General features: G+C 36.2%; 2 protein-coding genes across 2 annotated transcripts in view; both read left to right on the forward strand.

Moving 5' to 3' along the window:
- LOC149958410 (ras-related and estrogen-regulated growth inhibitor-like protein) overlaps positions 1 to 7,832 on the forward strand; it is a 319,784-nt gene extending 311,952 nt beyond the window's left edge. The window contains exon 4 of the transcript XR_016478285.1: positions 7,818 to 7,832. The gene's annotated coding sequence lies outside the window, so the exon portion shown is untranslated. The remainder of the gene's footprint in view (positions 1 to 7,817) is intronic.
- Positions 7,833 to 11,479: 3,647 nt separating this feature from the next.
- On the forward strand, positions 11,480 to 17,013 carry LOC149958418 (tuftelin-interacting protein 11-like). The gene is made up of 12 exons (XM_090165841.1): positions 11,480 to 11,715; positions 11,808 to 12,114; positions 12,177 to 12,234; positions 12,294 to 12,509; positions 12,720 to 12,864; positions 13,795 to 14,080; positions 14,965 to 15,097; positions 15,167 to 15,360; positions 15,424 to 15,839; positions 16,187 to 16,393; positions 16,462 to 16,712; positions 16,778 to 17,013. Exons 1-12 carry the CDS (start codon positions 11,613 to 11,615, stop codon positions 16,949 to 16,951), a joined length of 2,490 nt encoding a protein of 829 aa, XP_090021967.1. The 5' UTR covers positions 11,480 to 11,612; the 3' UTR covers positions 16,952 to 17,013.
- Positions 17,014 to 21,141: the final 4,128 nt, after the last annotated feature.

Below are 21,141 nucleotides of genomic sequence, written 5' to 3' on the forward strand. Positions count from 1 at the left end.
ATCTTACGTAAAAATCACACAATTATTCCAGGGGGCAAAATCTTATTGCCAAGGGACTAGAAGGGAGATTGCCGTTGGCTCAAAGGCTTAGCTTAATCCCATTTTGCTGTTGTTAGAGGCAGTATATTTCCGATTTGTAAATAGCGATATTTTGGAAGAATAATATTAATATTATTCAGCTAGGCTACTAACAAGCCCTCTGCCGACCTTTAAGGCCTTTCAATTCAGGTAACCAGGTTAAACGGTCATACCGGCGTTTGAATTTGATCTGTTTGAGGAGCTAGCTTATAGAATAGGATTGGTTGTATCTGCTACCACGTGCTAAATTCAGGCCGAATCAGCGTTGCCAAACCTGATCGAATAGAATTATCGTACCAACACCTGAAAACTATCGTATTTTTGTTCTATTTATCGTACGCTTCAAAAATATCTAGAGGTCTGACTAGCGAGTAGAAAAGGGGGCGAAATTAAAAAGGGGGCGGTTCTTCTCTCTCTTTAGAGCACTGATGGCGCGATATTCCAAGGCAAAATAATCACAGGCAGCGTTGCCATACGTACTATAATTATGGTACAAATACCATTTTGAATAGTATTATAAATGGTACTATTTTTTTGAGAGCGTACTATAATTTAGTTGTAAACATATTTCTAAGATTAAACTTTTATACCAAACCTAAGCGTCAAAACGGGTATTTTTCAACAATGCACATTACAAAAACTCATTCCTACTGAATTATCGTAGAATTGTCAAAATCGTACGTTATAATATCGTATATCCTACTGAATTATCGTACAATTACCGATATCGTACATCGTACGGAATGTGAAATTATCGTACAGGTTGGCAACGCTGCGAAGTTTTCAAACACCGTTGTGGTACTTGAAATTGCGTAGGAAGGTGGTGTTTATTTTTCGTAAGAATCCACCATTAGCGGATGAATCTCTGAAAAAATTAGATTTTGAACAACTTGTTTATATTAAAGCAAGTGCTGGCTCGACGTGAAGTAGCTCTTTTTTCAACAGATAAATAAAAAAAAGATGCTCAAGCTACATTTTGCTCGTTTGTATATTTGTCAATAATTTAAATTATAGTAATTATTAACAATATATTTTATATGGCATATATAACTTAGGTTAAAGTCCACTAACGACGTAAGTAGTCTAATTATAGTAATTATAAATGGTTCTATTTTGAATTTTAGCTTCCTTTGCTTTTAATAAAGCCGTTTTTCGAAGAATCGGATAGATTCATCTTGAAGGAGAGAAGTATTCTGGAGTGGAAAAGTTGGGCGCCACCTGCGGCTTTGTAAAATTCCCATCATGCTCTTTTTGGTCGGACGTCACCAAGCCAGAATGATGGCAGATAAAGCTGACGTCCGACCAAAAACCGGGGTAGTCTGGGTAATTCTAACAGCAATAGGCGGGAAAGGACGTTCTTATTACCGCTATGGGATTTTCCACTCCAGAATACTTCCCCTCGCCAAGGATTCATGGCCATGTCTAATAACAAGGGCCTTATCAAAATGCAGGTGGCGATGATAGAGCCGACAGTTGCCTTAATTTTTTTTTCTTTTCCTGCTGTCGGCTAGCCTGATAGCGGAACTCTCGGCACAATATTACGTTTTGAAGTGAAGCAGTTCACACGACGCAAAAACTAGTGGCTTGGAACTGGTTTTCGTAAATTGAGACAAAATTGAGACATACCTTTGCAGGCTCGCAAATCGAGTTACCTTTTCTTTAGAATTTGTAAAACTTCGTCACCCCTATTTTGAACTAGAATGGATTCAAGTTAACCGAAAATATGACGTCTCAACTAAAGCCTACTGTTCCAATGAAGAAACGCCACGCCCCTCCGCCTTTCCTTGTGTAATATTTCTTCCTTTGGGACTCCAATGCGGCTACAGCTAAGACCAACAATGATAGGAATAGAGCAACGCCTGATGCCATTTCAATTAAGAATTCAATTAAATTAAATTAAATTGAATTGAATTAGATTGAACCAAAATGAATTATATTTAATTAAATTAAATTGAATTGAATTAGATTGAACCAAAATGAATTATATTTAATTAAATTAAATTGAATTGAATTAGATTGAACCAAAATGAATTATATTTAATTAAATTAAATTGAATTGAATTAGATTGAACCAAAATGAATTATATTTAATTAAATTAAATTGAATTGAAATAGATTGAACCAAAATGAATTATATTAAATTAAATTAAATTAAATTGAATTGAATTAGATTGAACTAAATTGAATTGAATTAGATTGAACTAAATTGAATTGAATTAGATTGAACTAAATTGAATTGAATTAGATTGAACTAAATTGAATTGAATTAGATTGAACTAAATTGAATTGAATTAGATTGAACTAAATTGAATTAAATTAAATAGAATTAGAATGAACTAAATTGAATTATATTATATTAAATTAAATTAAATTGAATTAAATTTAATAAAATGGAATTAAATGGGACTTAATGAAATGGAATTTAATGGAATTTAATGCAATGGAATTAATTAGAATTTAATGAACTGGAATTAAATGGAATTTAATGAAATGGAATTAATTGGAATTTAATGAAATTGAATTAAACGGAATTTAATTAAATGGAATTAAATGGAATTAAATTAAATGGAATTAAATTAAATGGAATTAAATTAAATGGAATTAAATTAAATGGAATTTAATTAATTGGAATTTAATGAAATGGAATTTAATTAATTGGAATTTAATGAAATGGAATTAAATGGAATTTTATGAAATGGAATTAATTGGAATTAAATGGAATTAAATGGAATTTAATTAAATGGAATTTAATTAATTAAAATAAAATTGAGAATTCAAATGAATTAAACTAAAATTGAGAATTCAAATGAATTAAAATAAAATTGAGAATTCAAATGAATTAAAACCAAATTGAGAATTCAAATGAATTAAAATAAAATTTAGAATTCAAATGAATTAAAATAAAATTTAGAATTATATTGAATTAAAATAAAATTTAGAATTATATTGAATTAAAATAAAATTTAGAATTATATTGAATTAAAATAAAATTTAGAATTATATTGAATTATTGAGCGTAGCTCTCACTGTGGAAACTGGCAGAAAAAGTGGCTGTCCGGTCCTAGAGAAGCTATTGGATGAAACGAAAAGGGGCGTTTCGGAAAACGACTCGAGAGGGAAAAACGGGTGATTGTTCCGCGCTTTAAAAAAAAATGGTATTCTCTCACTGCGATGAATTGGGGGGAAAAAAAGTGGGGTTTCGGAAAACGAGTCGAAAGGGAAAGAGTGGTTAATCGGTCGTGTTGGGGGGAAAAACGACTCCAGAAGAGCCGGCGCCAGAAAATTGCTGTCTGACGGAGCCACGAGAGGGGAAACAAGTGGGCCCGGCAGTCCCAAATAATAGTTTCACACGAGCCAAGCTTTACGAACACACGAATAGTAGTATAACCGGTAACGGAAACATGAACAAATAAAATAAACGGTCGAGAAAAACCGCTCGAAATATTTTTGTGGGTAATATGGGAACCGCTCGAAATAGGTTTGTGGGAAATATAGGGGTGACAATTTCAAAAATTACCCAGAGTGGTTGGGCTAAAGGGTTAAAAAACCAACAGAAGCGATTTCACCACGTTTAGAGATGCACTTACGAAAACCCATGCCGCCCCCTCCCCTCCCTTCACACCTAGGGGCTCAGGGAAGGTGATAGCATAGTTCCCAAATTCCACAGAATGGCTGGGCTCCGAAGAGTCGCCAACAATACATAGGAGCGCTCGGTGGGAGAGTCGCCATATCTTACCCTCCCCCACCCGAATGGAAGCGAGAGGCAAGCGCTGTTGCGGAAACCGTGTGCGAACGAAAACGCCAAAACGCCAGAGACGGAAACGCCAGAAGATCGCCGAATCCCGATTGCCCGACTTGCTAGGTTGTTGGTTGTCTAAACCGCGTGAATTTTAGGGATGAAAAGCTGGTATAACTATAGCAGCATATGGCTAGCTTTCTACGGCCTTTCCCTCTCTGGTTTAAAGCGCGAGCGTAGGAGGATTCTACCGTGGCGTAAGAGAACGACGTTATTGCGGACGGTGAGAATCCTACCGTGGCGTTCGAAAACGGCGTGTTTGCGAACGGCGGCGGCGGGGACCGTAGCGGCTACGGGAGTTTTACTCTAGCCTATACTAGGCTCGTGTAAAACTAAAAAGACTCAACAGCTGACAATGACCGAAAAACACAAAACGTTTAAATGAATTTTTAAATTTATATTTTTATTGACCGAAAAAAACAAAACGTTTAAATGAGATTTGAAATTTATATTTTTAATTAAAAAAAAAACACGTTTAAAAATTTATTTTGAAATTTTACGTAAAAGAACATTTAAACAATGGGCCACGTCGACGTCGACCTCAGATTCCACACCGGCAAGTCGTTCCCCGCATCTTCTAACTGTTTCTCCACTCATTAATGCAAACGAATTGAAATAAAGAGTAATCTTTAAAAACTAAATGATTTATCTCGCTTTCCTTTCTCTACAAGAGTTTAATTAATCTAAGCCTAATTAACCACCGGATTTGCATCTCGCTCCGCTCAAGTATTTGTTGAAAATTCCGTTTTCGGTTTTTGCAACGTCCTAGTAATAAAATTTAGAATTATATTGAATTAAAATAAAATTTAGAATTATATTGAATTAAAATAAAATTAAGAATTATATTAATTTAATATTAAAATATTACTACTGTGCATTTCTGGACAAACGTTTTTTCACGAATGTAAATGGCGACTTAAACGAAGGACCAAATTTTTCTTGTTGTCAACTTGTTTTGTTCCATTTCTCTCCGGGGTGAGCTCAAAGACGTCGGTGGAGATTAGTGGCCTATAACCTCATTTTTACGTCCTTCTTCTAAGGTTGGGTTATTTTTCGAAGAGCTATTATTGATCGCACCAAATCAGAGTGAAAACAACCTGACATTCGTACTAATATTCTGCTCTTTTTTTCGATGACTGTACTATAATTTTCTATAAAAGGTTTAGAGGTGTATTTTTACCGTAAGTACAGTGACACCGTTTTAGACCAGGTCGCCTCTTTTACCGCAATAGAACGATATTTAAGGAAGAAAACGCCATTAATGGCTGATTTGAACATACCCGATATCTTACCAGATTATTTTTATAATTCTTTTATATTTTCCTGATTTGAACTTTATAGGTTTTACATAAATATCGCATTAAATTCTATACTGAAAACTATCGCAACGCCCCCTTTGGTTCGCCATTGAAACCTATATAGGTAGTGGCAAAAGCAGACGCTATTATTTTAAATTTTACTTTGTAAATAATGACACTTGCATTTTAAGATAAAATTTTGTTTATTTAAAGGGAATATAACCTCAGGTATTTGGTGTGGAACACCAACGTTTGCAGCTCTAGCCGCTCTGGCCTTGGCTTTAGAAATGTTTGGCGCCACTGTACAGGGTAATTTAAAAAATTGAAGGGGTCTTCCATAAAGATTGCTTTGCAGGTTATATTCCCTTTAAGAAAAAACGATTTTATGACTTTTCCATTTGTCTGTAGCAGACGCTAGATCATAGGTGCCACCTAGGAGTAACAAACACAACACCCCACACAAGGAGAACGCAACCCGTCCAAAGTCGTGGATTTTCTTGTGTACGTTTTTCATTGGCTAGACGCTTTAGCGCCTGCTGCCGTCGGAAGGGGAAAATTCGGAAATTGTCTTCCCCCCGCCCGTATACGTTCAGCGTAAAGGCTCGTGACGCTCGTCCAATGAAATTCGTACACAACCCTTCGTTAGCGTGTTTAAAGGCTAGCTGCGTTCTCCTTGTGTTTGTTGCTCCTAGGTGCTACGTCGGAGAAGCTAACACCGTTACGCCACCTAGACTCGTTTCTGTCACAAATAGTGTTAAAAGTTGTGATTTTGTAATAACTCATTAGGTAATTATTATCTTCCCACCAAAAAAATACTGGCGCCATCTAATATCTATAATATCATTAAAATCGAAACTCAAATGTATTTGTTCTTGTTTCCCATTAAAGATATATGAAACGAGCTATATTAACTGTAATTTTATACCTACCAACCGAATAAAAATTAGATAAATCAAAAACACGAATAAAATGAACTAACGTGATTTTCAAAAGAATTTGTTTGCCCGTCATGTAGGTAAAATAACAGAAGATGGACCAAATCAGCCCGATATCCAATCGGAAACACCTTCACACTGGCAACTCGAATAGGGACATTTTAGAAATATTTACCATTAGAAACGAAGAAATCTAGAAAACGCCAAGGCCATATATCGTTCAGCCAATCAAGAGAGAAGCATTTGCAATTAGCTCGAATGCTCGATAAACCAAACCACGGAATAACCAGATGACAAACTCTGCCTCACGCCCTCCTCTCTCTGTCAGTTTTCCAGTCTGAAGTTCAGAACTGACTTCTTTTAAGAGCGCGTTTCAGAGTGCTGGCGCCATCTGGTCATACTTTGCGAATTCAATATTTTCTATATTTTAAGGTTGTACTATTTTCAATGTACCTTGCAGTATATGGTGTGAAGACCTGGTTGTCATACGCTCCAATATTCAAATATATTTCCTTTCAAAATAAAATCTGTTGAGTTTATCGAAAGTAATATTTGCAAGATATTGGTCAACTTTGGTCTTTTACTCCGAGTGGCTGATCACTATCCGTAATCGGTGTACAACAGTGTCCTAGCTAAGGTCTCCCCCCCCCCCCGCGAAACCCTGTTGGGTCCTCCCTATAATCAGTAGCGTATATAATGGAAGAGTGGAGACCCCCTCCATTATGGGGCCCCTTGAAGCCCGGGGGGGGGGGGGGGGGTTATGCGGGGTCATTATTTACGAAACTGGTGTACAAGCCCGAAGTTTTGACTAAAATAATAGAAGGTTTGGTTTTAGCTAAGCCTTCGTATGTCAAAAAAGGTACCTGATTAAAAGGAAACGCTTGTTGTATACCATGCAACTGAAAAGTTTCCATTATTTCAACAAGCGTTTATTGATCAATTAATTTTGACACTAACTTTTAGTATAATAGTGAAAAACGCCCAAATGCTAACTCCTGGAGTATTGTATCGATCTCAATTACAGTTTGGAAACATTTGTTTACTAAATAATAATTATTATAAATACAAGTGAAGTATAAATACAACTATGGTATAACAGACTTTTTGTTCTATTTTCTCATTATCCGATTTAAAACTCGCGCTTCAAATATAACGACCGGATTATCCAAACACGAATTTTATTTTTAAACTTTCTAAAATGTTATTTTAAATACCGTTTTATTATGTTCATAAAAATTTTCATCAAATTTTTTTTAAATTAATTTAAAATTATTATAATTAATTAAAAATTGCATTGCTGTTTTAATTGCATTTTGATAGGTGGCGGTAAGAGACGCTCATAACCAGCCTTGGAAATAACGGTCGTCAGCAGTGTTGGAAATAAGGCGGTGGCGTCCAAGGTTCGTAGAGAAAATTTTTAACACCAGTTTATTTTGGGCTATGACCAGAAAATTAAATGGAATCTGGGGGGTTCACTGGTCATAATGACCAGTTTATTTTTAATTAAAAGTATAATTCTATACCGAAAAGAAAAAATGATAAAAGCGTTGCGCTCTCAGCTTCTCATAGCCAATGAAATTGCGGATTTTGACTTATTTCTACTCCTAAATCGAACGTATTTCCTGGCAGCTGGCAGTAATGCAATTTGACGCCCTTCTGCTACAAATTCCTCCGATCAGTCAGATTCGTCGGTTTAGGCTTGGAAATAAGGCTTATTTCTAAACTGGTCTATTTGGCCAGTGACTCCCAACTCTTGAATTGTTTAAGTGGTCACGTAGACCAGTTGGTTAATAATACGGTAGATAATTTTGAATTAATAAACCCCTAGCTTTTGAATAAAAAACTGGTCCGAGTAATTAATAAACTGGTCTTTGACCCAGTGACCATCTCTTATTTCCAAGCCTGCGTCGGTTGCCAATGCGCGGGAAATTTCCCTTTATGCGGCAATTTTCGTCGTTAAATTATCGGGAAGGGGAAAAAGGAATTTTTCTCGAAATACTCATATTTTGCGGGAATTTTGGGGGGATAAGAGACGAGATAGAACAAGTCGGCAAAGCCGTAATATTAGTTCCACATCTGTGTATGCGAGTGGGCAAACCCATACACCCTTAGTAGACACAGGTAGGCAAACTAATACAAAAGCTGTTGAGGCTACGTGATTTCTTATCATTTGATATAAAAAATACCATCCTAAGTTGAAGGATTAAAACGTGGGCGCCACCCACCATCAGGAGACCCGGGTGGGAAAACTGACAGAAAAGCTGTTGAGCCCATGTGATTTCATATTGCTTGATATATAATTTACCAATCTATGTTAAAGAGTGCGCACCGCCCACTCTCTGGATACGCGGGGGGGCAAAGCAATACAAAAGCTGTTGAGGCCATGTGATTTCCTATCAAATGATATATAATTTATCATCCTATGTTAAAGAGTGGCCACCGCCCACCCTCAGGATACGCGGGTGGGCAAACCAAATTAACCAATACAAAAGCTGTTGAGGCCATGTGATTTCCTATCATTAGATAGCCGGAAAGTATCAAAGGTGAAATAAGTAAGCAAAAAACGACGAACATAATTCTTTTAAATTATTGAAATTAGTGGAAATATGATATAAAGAAATTCTTAAACTGGGATTAAAATGGGTTTATTTTAGGAAATTTATATCAAACATTTGGGTAGTTTAGGCACCAAAAGTCATGTAAATTCGCAAATTCATAGAAAAAAAATAACCATGAATATATTAACTTTTCGATCACTCTCCCTTTAAGGGGGTTGGTCGGAGGGGGCGGATATTAACGGCACTGTGCGTTCTATCGTTTGATATAAAAAGTACCATCCTAAGTTAAAGAGTTGACTTGGACGTATTGTTATTAAAGGGGGGTCGAAATTGTGCCCCCGGTTTACCTGACAGACCTGAAACTGGCCATCGGTAAAAGTTATGTACCCCACACTATAATTCAAACTTCCCGCCCCGCCCGTGTCACCCTTCCACTGGTTTGGGGGAGGGGCGGTGTTTGAGGTTCACTTGACCTTAAACGCCGTAAATATACGTAAAATAACCCGGAAAAAGGAACGACAATTGCGACAACTTAACTAGCCAAATCCCCCGCGTCGCTAAACACGACTAGAATTTCCGAGAGAAGTTTGCAGAGAACGGCGTAACTCGGTTGGTAAAGACGTCACCAATAATATAAATTATACAAAAAATTATTTTTCGTAGCTCCATCTACCGTGCCGTCGCTTTTCCACGCCAAACACTTTGTACGACATTCCATCCATAGCAATAGTCCCACTTATATATATATATATATATATCTATCGGTGTGGAACAAAAAGGGGAAGGCAGCATGCGATAGTCTCGTCATACGCAGTAGATTTCGGTTTTTGTATCCCCCGATCAAGGTCAAACCTGAAAGTCGCTGCTCCGCCACCTGGTTTTTGTCGTTTTTTATTTAATAAGTTTTGTCAGATAAATGTAATTTTTTTTAATATTTTTATAATTTCATTAAAAATGTTAAATATTTCGTCGCCCCGAAATATTGTGCCTGCTTTCCGTGGAGTTTTCACGAATGTAAGGGGGTTGTGGTTATTGAGGGATTTTTGACCCAAAAAGGGAAATTTTTACGTTCTGAGAGGTAAATCTTACTTTCAAAACTTTGGCAACACCACTCGAGCTAAATGCGAAACATCTAGATCAATAATAAAGAATATGTTTAAGAAACATAAGCATAGAAGACATTGATGCCTATCCGGCAATTTATTTATGGCTTTTAGAAACAAAAAGAAAGTCAGAGAGGAGTAAAACTGTTTTTATTCGAAGGACTAGAAGATTATGTAAAACTATAAATGCGGATAAGTTTTTATTCGAAGCACAAGAAGATGATGAAATATTTTTTTAAAATCCTTAAGAAATGTGATAAATATCAAAGCTCTTTGGTTTGTGATTAATAAATATCATTATAGTTCCTAATCGCTATTAACAATTCACTTTCAAAAGTAAAATAAAAGAGGGGGGGGATAAGTGGGGTACAAAAATAGTGGTCATGGCCAGTAATTATTTTTTTAAATAGGGGGTATTGTGGTCATATTGACCAGTACTTTTAAATGGAATATAACGTCAGGTATTTGGTGTGGAACACCAACGTTTGCAAATCTGTCCGCTCTTGCCTTTGTCTTTAAAAATGTTTGGCGCCACTGTACAGGGTAATTTGAAAACTTTAAGGGATCTTCCATAAAGATTGCTTTGTAGGTTATATTCCCTTTAAAAAGCTTTTTCCAACACTGGTCGTCCTTGGAGGAGTCTGCTTTTCTCCTTCAAGGGTCGTCAGTCTGATGCTCAAAGACCAGTTTATTAAATACTCAGAGCCTCAGACCAGTTTATTTATTCAAAATTTGGGGAATCACTGGTCACCGTGTCCAGTTTATTATTTTTTACACTAACAAAAAGTTAGAAAGGGACCAGTTTAATAATTCGAAATAATATAAAAAATAAGAGATGACCAGATTATTAATTCAAGGTTTCTATCAATTTCGATTTCCCTATTCAGCTTTATGCAGAGTCTCTCGCTTGCATCCGGCGAACAAGCTGAACTCCCATCTGTGAAAATGTGGCATCAATTTTAGAAAAATTATAAGAAACCATTGACCCTAGGAATATGAATGACCCGTAATTTCCATCCTCCTAGATTGACCAAATTCCAGGCGCCTACATTTTCAATTTTGGACACGAGGTTATGGGTAAATAGAAAAATTAAGGTTAAAGATTTAGAAGATTTTGGACTCAATTTCAAGCGAAAGTCAAGAACAACCCGAAGGATGTAAACTTATTAACTATAGTAAAATACAAAAATCGTTATCTAGCGCTTTGTAAGATATGATAAATGATTTCTTTAGTAAAACCAGAGTTCAGCAAAATGAACGTATAATAAACAGCAAACATCGCCATTCATTATAAGTTTAAAAAATTTCAACAGCTCCTTAAGAATATGTTTGGGCCAAATAGTCTTGGAAAACTTAAATCCTAATCAAGCTCTAACATTGGATTAACAATTGTTTATTTTCCCAATATTTTCAGTTAAACTAAATAAAAGTGTGATAATTCTTGTGATGTACCTTTTCTATTATTCACAATGGAACTAACAATGTAAGTGAAATTGTGACTATTCTTGTTATACTTATAAAATTAAGTTAACTATTTTGAATACGTGTAAAATTAATGATACCAACATAATCTAACTTCTAAACATATAGACAATATTAGAACATTTTATGAGACCAGTTTAGTAATTCATAAGCTAGGGACCAGTTAAAAAAAACTTATTTCCAAGGCTACTCATAACTAATATTTTTTGACGCCATCTTGAAGTTTTCTTTCGAAGTTTCGATCGATCGACTGTGTGAGTGTGTTCCGCAATAATCTTCGTCAATGATTTCATAATCAAAGATCAAAAATTTTATATTCTATTAATTACTTACGTATCCAGTAATTGCACAAAATACTAAAAATGGCGGTGGAAATGGAAGCGTTCGAGATAACGGACTGGGATCTTCAAAATGAGTTCAATAGACCGGGTCGGAGAAGGCCCACGAAGCATCAACAAATCTATGGTAAGCCTTGGTTTGAATGAATATTCTGGGCTATATAATTTATTATTCTGCAATGAAGCTTTGTTTAGAAACATGTTTGATGTAAATTTCAGGAATTTGGGCGGATAGTGATGAGGAAGAAACGGAAAGTAGACCGAGCTTTGGGTCGGACACTCGTGGGAAACGGGACTTCACTGCACCTATTAATTTCATTAGTGGTGGTTTTAAGGACAAGAAACCAGAAGTGAAAGTTGAAAATGATGAAAGTAAAAATTCAAGTGATGAAGAAGTGAAAGTGGTCAGACCCTCACGTCGCACCAATAATTCCAACAACAGAAGTGGGTTTGGTGGTGGAGGTGTAGGCCGTAATCGTAGATTTGCTGGTATAGGACATGGAGAACCTGGAGATGCGGGTGAAGGGTATGTTAAAAATGAAATATACTAAAAACTCATTTGGTAAAAAATTTTATATTTTTATTTAGAAGTTTAGGAGGATGGGAACGTTATACAAGAGGTGTAGCATCAAAAATGATGAAACAGGTATTTCTTATATTGAATATGCATTTAGTTCCAAATTAAATAATTATTTGGTTTTATAGATGGGTTATAAACCTGGAACAGGTCTTGGTAAAGATGGACAAGGCATAGTTACTCCGATACAAGCCAAAAAGAGAGAAGGAAAAGGAGCTTTAGGGCTGTACGGACCTGAACATGTAACACCAAAGCCAGTTTTTGCGTCACAGCTTGAAGAAGAAGATAAAGAATCGAACAAAAAAGCCAGAGAAAATCTGCATCAATGGAAGAAAAAACAAGGGGTAAGTTATGCTTATGGTGGTTGAAATAAATTCAACCAGCAAATGCAGTGGTAATTTTTTTTTTTTGGTTTTTCAAACCGAGGCCTATAATTGTACAACTTGTTAAAATTATTGCTTAATACTCCAATAGTAGGAAGAGTTTCAACCAATTTTTTTTTTCAAAATATTGATATTTGGGATTTTTTTTTGTGGGCTAAATTATTTTTCCAGGACGAGACTAAAGTGAAGTATGTCTATAAGACGGTAGAGGAAGTCAAATCGGAAGGAGCGTACAAGAAACTGGCAGGAGATTTTAGCAACTTGAGTAGTGTGAAGGTAATTGATATGACAGGGCCAGAACAGCGCGTATTATCAGGTGAGGTGCGAGCACAACTTACCAAAACCCTTTTCGTAGCTTTAAATGTAATTTTTTAGGGTGTAAGGCAAATTCACGTACTTTCTTTTAACATAAACTTACTGTTGTTTATGTGTTAGCTTATGATGCCTCAATTCCATATTTAAATTTAACTTATTTGAAAACCTTTTTAAAATGCGTAGTCACTAATTAATAGCGTTTTCCATTTGAGTGCTCGAGATTTGTTCCGAATTTGCTCTGACATCATAGATCTCGCCCCAATCGACTAGAGTAAAACTGCAAATGGAATATTACATTAAAATATTCCCGCGTTTTGTTGTTTTTCGTCTGCTAGTAATTTGAATTTTCGCCTCTTTGTCTGCCATTTTTCCAAACAATCTAAAACGAACATGCCAAAATTGGCTCCAATCTTGATCCCGTTGATCTGTTGAAATCGGCCGATTGGTTTTCGGCAATCACGGAGCACATGAGAGTGGGAAATGGAACACCCTAGACTTGATTGGAGCAGATCCAAGCACTCAAATGGAACAAAATGTTGATCTGAGCGCTTGAGAGGAGTCAAATGGAAAACGCTATAAGTAATGTAGTATTTGAGGCGTAATATTATTTGAAACATGAGCAAATCCAAAAATGTATTTGAACACAAGGTGTTTAAAAGTTATTTGCAAAAATACCTTTTTGAAATGAATTTTATTTACTTTTTTTAAATTGCATAAAATTTAACAATTTAATAAAATATTCAAATATAATCTCTTAAAATTAAGTTTTCAATTATAAAGTATTTCAACTTAGAAGACCTTAAACCACTTTTTCAGCCAGGCAGACTAATAACCTTTGAAATTTGATTTAAAGCCTAAAACAGGCCTACAAACCCTTTTTTCCTCTAGACCAATATTTTTAAATTTAACCGCGAGTGATGCTTCATTGCAGGCTACCATCAAATTCATCAGCAACATAGTAAACCTGATTTGGAAGATGAAGCAGTTGAAGAAACAGTCGGGAAAGGCACCCATTTCGCTCTCCCCGAATTGGAGCACAATTTAGACTTGCTGGTTGACATGACGGAGCAAGCTATTTTGAGAAATGACCGTGAATTGAGTCGAGCCAAAGATCGTATTGTCTCGCTTCAGCATGAAGACGAGCAACTTTCGCACATTCTCGATAGAGAGAAAAAACAAATTGATCACATAACGGAACTTTTAAATCTCATCGACAGGTAAAAACGTTTCATTTTCTTCCCCCTAGTTGGGTATTTTCATCATTGCAACATTCTTGTTTCCTTTTTGAACCTTATTAGGTGTAGTATTGTGCAAATTTGGCCTTTAAAGGCTTAAACCTCATCACATTTAGTGAGGTGTAATCGTTAGGGTTTTAATTTGCAAGAGGGATCTACAGGGAATTTATTTGTGAGAGGCCTGGTCATCATTTGGTTCTTGATTTGTGGGTTGTAGTTATTTGTGTGGATCCTTTTCACCTTTAGTTTTGGGTATCATGATCATTGGGGTGTGGTCTTTGAATCTTCGTTCCTCAGGGTAGGAAATTTTTTTTGGGCAATAATTTATGTAGGTGTATCCTGTTATGTAAGTATATCATCTATTTGATTAAATATCTTAGTTTAAAGCAAGTGTTGGCTCGAAGTCAAGTAGCTCTTTTTTAAGCAGATGTCACTATCGTCGACATCAAAACATTAAGCTACATTTTGACCCAAAATGCAATCATTATTGGTACCCCTGGCGTTGATTGGATAGTTTGTAAATTGGTCAATATCATACATTACAGCAATTATAAACAATATTTTTACATGGGAAATATAATTTAGGTTTAAGTCCACTAAACAGTATAAGTTGTTAAAATATAATACTACAATTTAACTTCCTTGGCCATTAATAGATGGCAACACGGTCTGTACTAAAGTCGCTTTTTTCCAAAGAATCTGATAGATTCATGGCCATCTCTAATAACGGGCCTTTCCATAATACAGGTGGCAATGATAGAGCCGACAGTTGCTTTAAGTATTGGATGGTTTGTTCGATAATAAGATAGAAGTAAATTTTGAAATAAAAATGGTTTTCTAATTTTATACTTTTTTCTTTCCTTTAGTCTTGAATCTAAAGAAACATCAATGACATTGGGTGAAGCCTCGGTAATCTTCAAGAAGCTTGAAGAAGACTATTACGAAGAATACAAACTTTACGAACTCTCTGATTTGGCTGTTACGATTGTATTCCCCCTAGTACGTTAATCTTTTATTCCACATTTGCTACTCCAAGGCACTATTACCCTTTAACTTCTTTCTTCTTAGGTCAAGAAGTTTTTAGATCCCTGGGATCCTTTGAAAAATCCATATTATGGTTTGGAATTATTCAAAACTTGGAAGGATGTGCTAGAAACGGAGGAACGTGCCAGGAGTAACTTAACCAATATCGATGGGAACTTTGATCCATATCATCAACTCATTTGGGACATTTGGATGCCCATTGTGAGGAGAGCTGCTTTGTAAGTTTTTATCTCAGCGAGATAATTTACTTGAATATACTAATATTTGATATTTTAACGTAGGCAATGGCCAGTCCGTCAACCAGAAAACATAATTGAGCTATTAGAGAATTGGATTCCTTTATTGCCTCATTGGATCTTGGATAATTGCTTAACACAATTGATTTTCCCTCGGCTGGAGCAAGAAGTAAATGATTGGAATCCAGTGACAGACACAATGCCCATTCATGCCTGGCTTCATCCATGGCTTCCGCTAATGGGAGAACGATTGGAAAGTCTCTACGCACCAATTAGGCACAAACTAGCTGTAGCATTGACAAATTGGCATCCGAGTGATTGTTCGGCCAAATTAATTTTGGAACCATGGAGGAATGTTTTCTCCAAAGGAACCATGGAAGCATTTGTCATATCCAATATTTTGCCCAAGTTAACATTAGTCATGCAAAGTTTCATTATTAACCCTCATCAACAACACTTAGGTAAATTTTTTTCCAGAAAAATAGATGAAGCTTAGATTATGTTAGTTTTTCTCGAGGGGCTGATCACTAGGCCTAATCTGTGTACAGGCTTCCCAAAAAGAGTGCCTTATCTCGGCATAATCTTCTCGTAATCGTCGTAATCGTCGTAATCTTCGCGCACTCCCAGATTACATAATCAGTGAACAGCCCCTCGGTTTCTCTATGTCAGGGCATATTTTAGACAAGTTTCTTTAGGTCATTGAAATTTTTGTTCTTTTTGAACAAGGTTTAACATAAATCAGTTTCTTTAGGGGCCAGGATTACTGGAACCGATGAACTATTTTAAATTTTGATGTGGTTTGTTACAGATATTTGGCAATGGACAATCGCATGGGAAGACATGATTCCGCAACAAGCCATGGTTAATCTCTTGGACAAAACATTTTTTCCTCGTTGGCTACAAGTGTTATGCACATGGTTAGGACACAATCCAAATTATGACGAAGTTTCCAAGTGGTACATGGGCTGGAAATCGATGGTTTCTCCCAATTTACAAAGTCATCCTATAATTAGAGGTATGTTGTTATAAATTACACCTCTGAAAACTAAATATGAAATAACCCTATTTTTTTTCGACACACAGATCATTTTAACAAGGCACTGGATATCATGAACCACGCTGTTTCTAACCCACAAGCACCTTTGTTATATCCCATGGGACCAAGAGAGGGTGTGCCATTTATGCCTAACATGCCTCAAACTGAACCACAGCCTTCTACTACATCACAACCTAAAGTTGGAAAATGGACGTATGACTCAGTAACGCAAGCTATCAGGGGTGCTTCTTCAGCCGCTTCTCTTTCCATGAGCTTTAAGGACATGATTGAGAAAAAAGTACAATTATCATAATTATTATTATTGTCAATTTGGTTTTTTTAACACTTATTTTTGTATTTAAGGCCGAAGAAGCTGGTATTTTATTTGCACCAGTTCCAAATCGTTATCAAGAAGGGAAACAAGTTTATCGCTTCGGGAATTCAACAATGTATATTGATCGAGGTGTAGTTTTTGTCTTCAATGACAAGGCTTGGGTACCTACTTCTCTGCAAAGCTTACTTGATATTGCAATGTAGATGTATTTATACCTAAATTTCTGGAAAATGTATATAGTGTAAAAAATGTTTTTCATAATAAAATAAAAGTGGTTTTAACACTATTACATTTATTTTAAACTAAATGTTTGGTGTTTATATTAATACTTATTTTATTTTTTTAATGAATGACTGGGTTGCAAGGTTTTAAACTGATCAAAGGCCTAATAATAAAAAATTGGTTTATTTAGAGTACTTGAATTATCAGGCAAACCTGTCATTTTAGAAACCGCCTTTATCTCCTTCCTCCGTTATACGTTACGTTTAACATTAGGCCAAATTAGCCAATTTGTGATCTCTTATTTGGAAAAGTTAACCTTTTTTGAGAAATAGACAAGTTGCATAGACTGGGCGGAGTGTGACACAAAAAGGAATCCATTATGTGACGAGGTATTGAATACGACGGTTTGTCTAGTTGACATTTTTGATAACCCATGTCATAATTACCTCCCACGAGTATCCATAGGGGGTGGACAATGGGGCAGTGGCGTAGCTGAGAACTCAGAGGCCCCCCTTTTTAATTTTTTTTGGTTAGCGGGGCCCCCCGAAGCTCAAGGCCCTACCGCACCGCGGGCCCTACGCCACGGCAATGGGACGACTTCCTCCATGGTACCATTTCCAGTTGGTTCATGTCGGCTTCCGGGTGTGGGCAATAGTCCGAGGAGCGATAGTCTAAGATAAGCATTATATAGATTTTAAAGGCTGAGGAGCTGCGCTACCGTGAAAACGCCGACGGAAATTTCTAGTGCTCGGGGGGTCTGAATCCATGTTCGAGATATGTAAATGTACGTCACTGGCGGGTGTGGGAGTGAGAGGAGCCTAAAGATACTTGAACTCAAGGGTAGCTCCACAACCTGGTACCAAAAGCGACATAAGACCCAAAAGTGTGTACCAACTTTATATTTTTGAATGAGTAAATATAGAGTGTAGTAGATGGGATAAAGATTACGTCATTAAAAGTGAAAATTTTACCACTCCAGAGCCACGAATGTATCTCTATGCGCGAATGAAGAGAAAAAAAAAAATTCGCGAGGAGTTAGCCCATAGACCAAAGAGAGATTCCGGTACATTGCATTGTGGTCAATGGTGAAACTAGTTCTCAGTAAATATTTCAAAAGGCGCACTTTTGGGTCTTATATGTGACTTATGCTGGTACCCAAAAGTATAGTGGGAGTTACATGATCACTCGAAAAGCATATTGCCAGAGGCAGCGACGTCGTCGGTCATAAGGTCACTGGTATCAACGATTTAGGGGTCAATGGTACCAATGACATCTTAAATTCAATACTCTTCAGTTCTTCACTTGAATTAATTCACAACGAAATTTGACCAGATAAACTTAATTATCTATTAGGAATTTGAGCTTCCTCATACTGCGTTGACACGAATTTATTTTCCTCTTTTAATTCATAAATTAATTCGAAGGTATTATACAGGGTGTTTAAGAGAGGTCTGATAAAATTTTTTAAGGTGCATTCTTTGGGTAACAATTAAGTAGTGAAAAAGGTCCTAAGAAACGTTTTCCTAAATTGAACCGTATCCGAGTAATTGTTTTCCCCGAATGCTAGTACACTTGTGTAATTAATGGTCTCATTAAATAGTCACTCACAAAAAAATGTTTTTAGTCTACAGGTTTAGTCTACTATACACGTCATTTTCAAATAGTTTTTTTGGATGGGAACAAGGCTCAAATTTGCATTAAATTGAGGGGCTTCAATAATTAAATTCACATTTCGTATCTTAAACCTTTTATTTTATGGCGTACTTCACGAATGCAGAATAGAGTGTTGTCGTCTGAAACCCTGCGACGTCACCATTGTAATTTGCCTATTGATAAAAACGGTAACTGTCATAGCGGCCACTATTAACACTACAGCTGTGACGTTACAAGTTTTAAAAATCGTATCAGACGACAACACTCTATATGCCGATATGCATCTTATGTATGGACTCGCTCAGGGAAATGCGGTGGAAGCGCGGCACTTTTATCAGGAGATCTTTCCTCAAATACAGCTTCCAAATCGACAAACTTTCACGGCGGTTGACAGACGCTTAAGAGAAACTGGAAAAATATAACCCACGGGACCTGATACTGCACAAGGATACGTTCCAGAAGACGCGTGGAAGAACAAGTACTTACCATCTTCAAGGATGATCCTATGACAAGTACGAGGCAAGTTGGACGTCAATTGCGGGTTGACCATGTACTTGTCTGGCATATCCTTCGAGGACACCAGTACCGCCTATTCCATTTACAAAAGGTTTAATCTTTAAATGAGGCCGATTAGCCAAGACGAGTCAAATTTTGTCAGTGGTTCAGGAGCAGGCTAACGACATCAATTGGCTAAGTACGCTCCTTGTTTCTGACGAGGCTAATTTTTCCCGTGACGGAATCTTCAATTATCATAATAGTCGTGAGTTGCAGCAAGAAAATCCGCACGCGACTACCGTTAGGTTACATCAAGTACAGTTTAGTCTCAACGTCTGGTGCGGAATAGTTGGCGACCATATAATTGGACTAATTAACCTTTCTAGACACTTTACCAGAGCTACTTGGAAACGTACTGCTAGCAAGAATACAACTAATGTGGTTTATGCACGACGGAGCACCCCCTCATTTTAGCCTTCGGGTTAAATCTCATCGTGATGCCGAGTTTCCTCAAGAGGTGGGTAGGTCAAGGCAGAACTGTTGCATGGCCAGCCAGATTTCCTGATTTGAACCAATGTTATTTCAATTTTTGGGGCTATATCAAGGACTTGTAATTCAGTTAAAATTGTACTTGTGGCATTTGAGAACAAAAACGAAATTCAATATATGTGTGTGAATATCATCAGAACATAAAATTAGCTCTCTACTCGATTCCTAACAATGATAGAGACTATATAAAGATTTGCTTTCTTTGATCGTGTGTGACATACCGTGTGAGTTCCAGTTCTACCAGCGATTATGCAGTTCTTTGGTCTCAACTCACAAAGTTTCGATAATCCAACTTTAATATGTGTTTGCTTGAGGAATTCGGTATGAAGCCGTCTTAAATTTGTAAGCAAAAGTCTCTTTTGAACTAATTGTCTTTTCCCATCAACTTTTACAGATACGCACTAAAATATTAAGAACATAGATTTTAGATATCTCTAAAAGAGACGTTGAAAAAAACGTCGAAAAATATTCGTAGACAACATTTAAAGCTCTATTGGCCCAGGAGAGGAGACGTATGTTGGGTACCTTTGCAGAATATTATTTCAGTTGTAAAGCCTGAGCTATCTTCCTATGAAAAAAACATACGTATACTTAGCGCATTTGATTTGAAAACAATTACCTTTTTGTCAAAAATTAATAAGTAACTGTTTTGTTTGAACAATTAAGTGAACAGTTAAATGCCTTAAGTTCAATATTCATTTTAGAGATGATTATTTTTCAAGCCTAGTTCTCACTTAACGACTTTATAATTAATTACATGTTTATTTGTTTTGGCTCAAACTTCACACGAGAACTCTCGATCACATATGATTTACCTGTGTTTAACTTCACGGGACTGTCTTTATTTGTTATCGAGTTATTTAGACCTAAATATGGCATTTTAGATTGAAGAAAATTGTCGTTCCTTACACATGCTTTTTTTCTAAATCATATTTTAGAAACTACAAGGTATTTGGAGCTAACAATTTAGCTTTCTCACTAAAATTATACAGGGTGTTTTTTTTTCTATGTTATCTAGAAAGTTGAAATTTGTACTGTACATTATACGTGCCGGGGGACACTTTCTACCAAAATTGCATCTAAATCGAAAAATATTTCCACGTTTTTTGAAAATTTAAATTTTAACCGCTAGGTGCTATAAGAAAATTGTCAAAGAGAAAATTGTAGAGCGTCACCGAAAACGTACATATAGCGTTGGCGTGAAAAAAATAGACGTCTTTTTCACTGAAAAAATACGACTTGAAAAAGTGACAAGCTGGGCAAGCTAAAATAACTTTTTTTGAATTCCATTGGGAGAGTAGTGTAACTTTATGAAAGTCAGAAATTTCTTAATCTGGTGTTTAATGCAATAAACACCGCTGAAAAATCGAGGAGACAATGGCGAAGAAGGTATTACACGATTTAATTACGTAGGATTAAAAATGCGAATTTTTTCAAAAAACAAAGAGACATTTTATTTAAGTACGTTTCGAAA

This window comes from Leiobunum rupestre, chromosome 2 (assembly GCF_980474605.1).
Source record: "Leiobunum rupestre chromosome 2, qqLeiRupe1.1.hap1, whole genome shotgun sequence".
Lineage (NCBI taxonomy): Eukaryota > Metazoa > Arthropoda > Arachnida > Opiliones > Sclerosomatidae > Leiobunum > Leiobunum rupestre.

What these genes read in the sequence shown, in the direction of transcription:
- LOC149958418 (XM_090165841.1), top strand. Translation starts at nt 11,613, where the DNA reads ATGGCGGTGGAAATGGAAGCGTTCGAGATAACGGACTGGGATCTTCAA. An exon ending in CCTGGAGATGCGGGTGAAGG is followed by an intron (nt 12,115 to 12,176) that starts GTATGTTAAAAA and finishes ATTTTTATTTAG; the next exon opens with AAGTTTAGGAGGATGGGAAC. An exon ending in TTACGATTGTATTCCCCCTA is followed by an intron (nt 15,098 to 15,166) that starts GTACGTTAATCT and finishes CTTTCTTCTTAG; the next exon opens with GTCAAGAAGTTTTTAGATCC.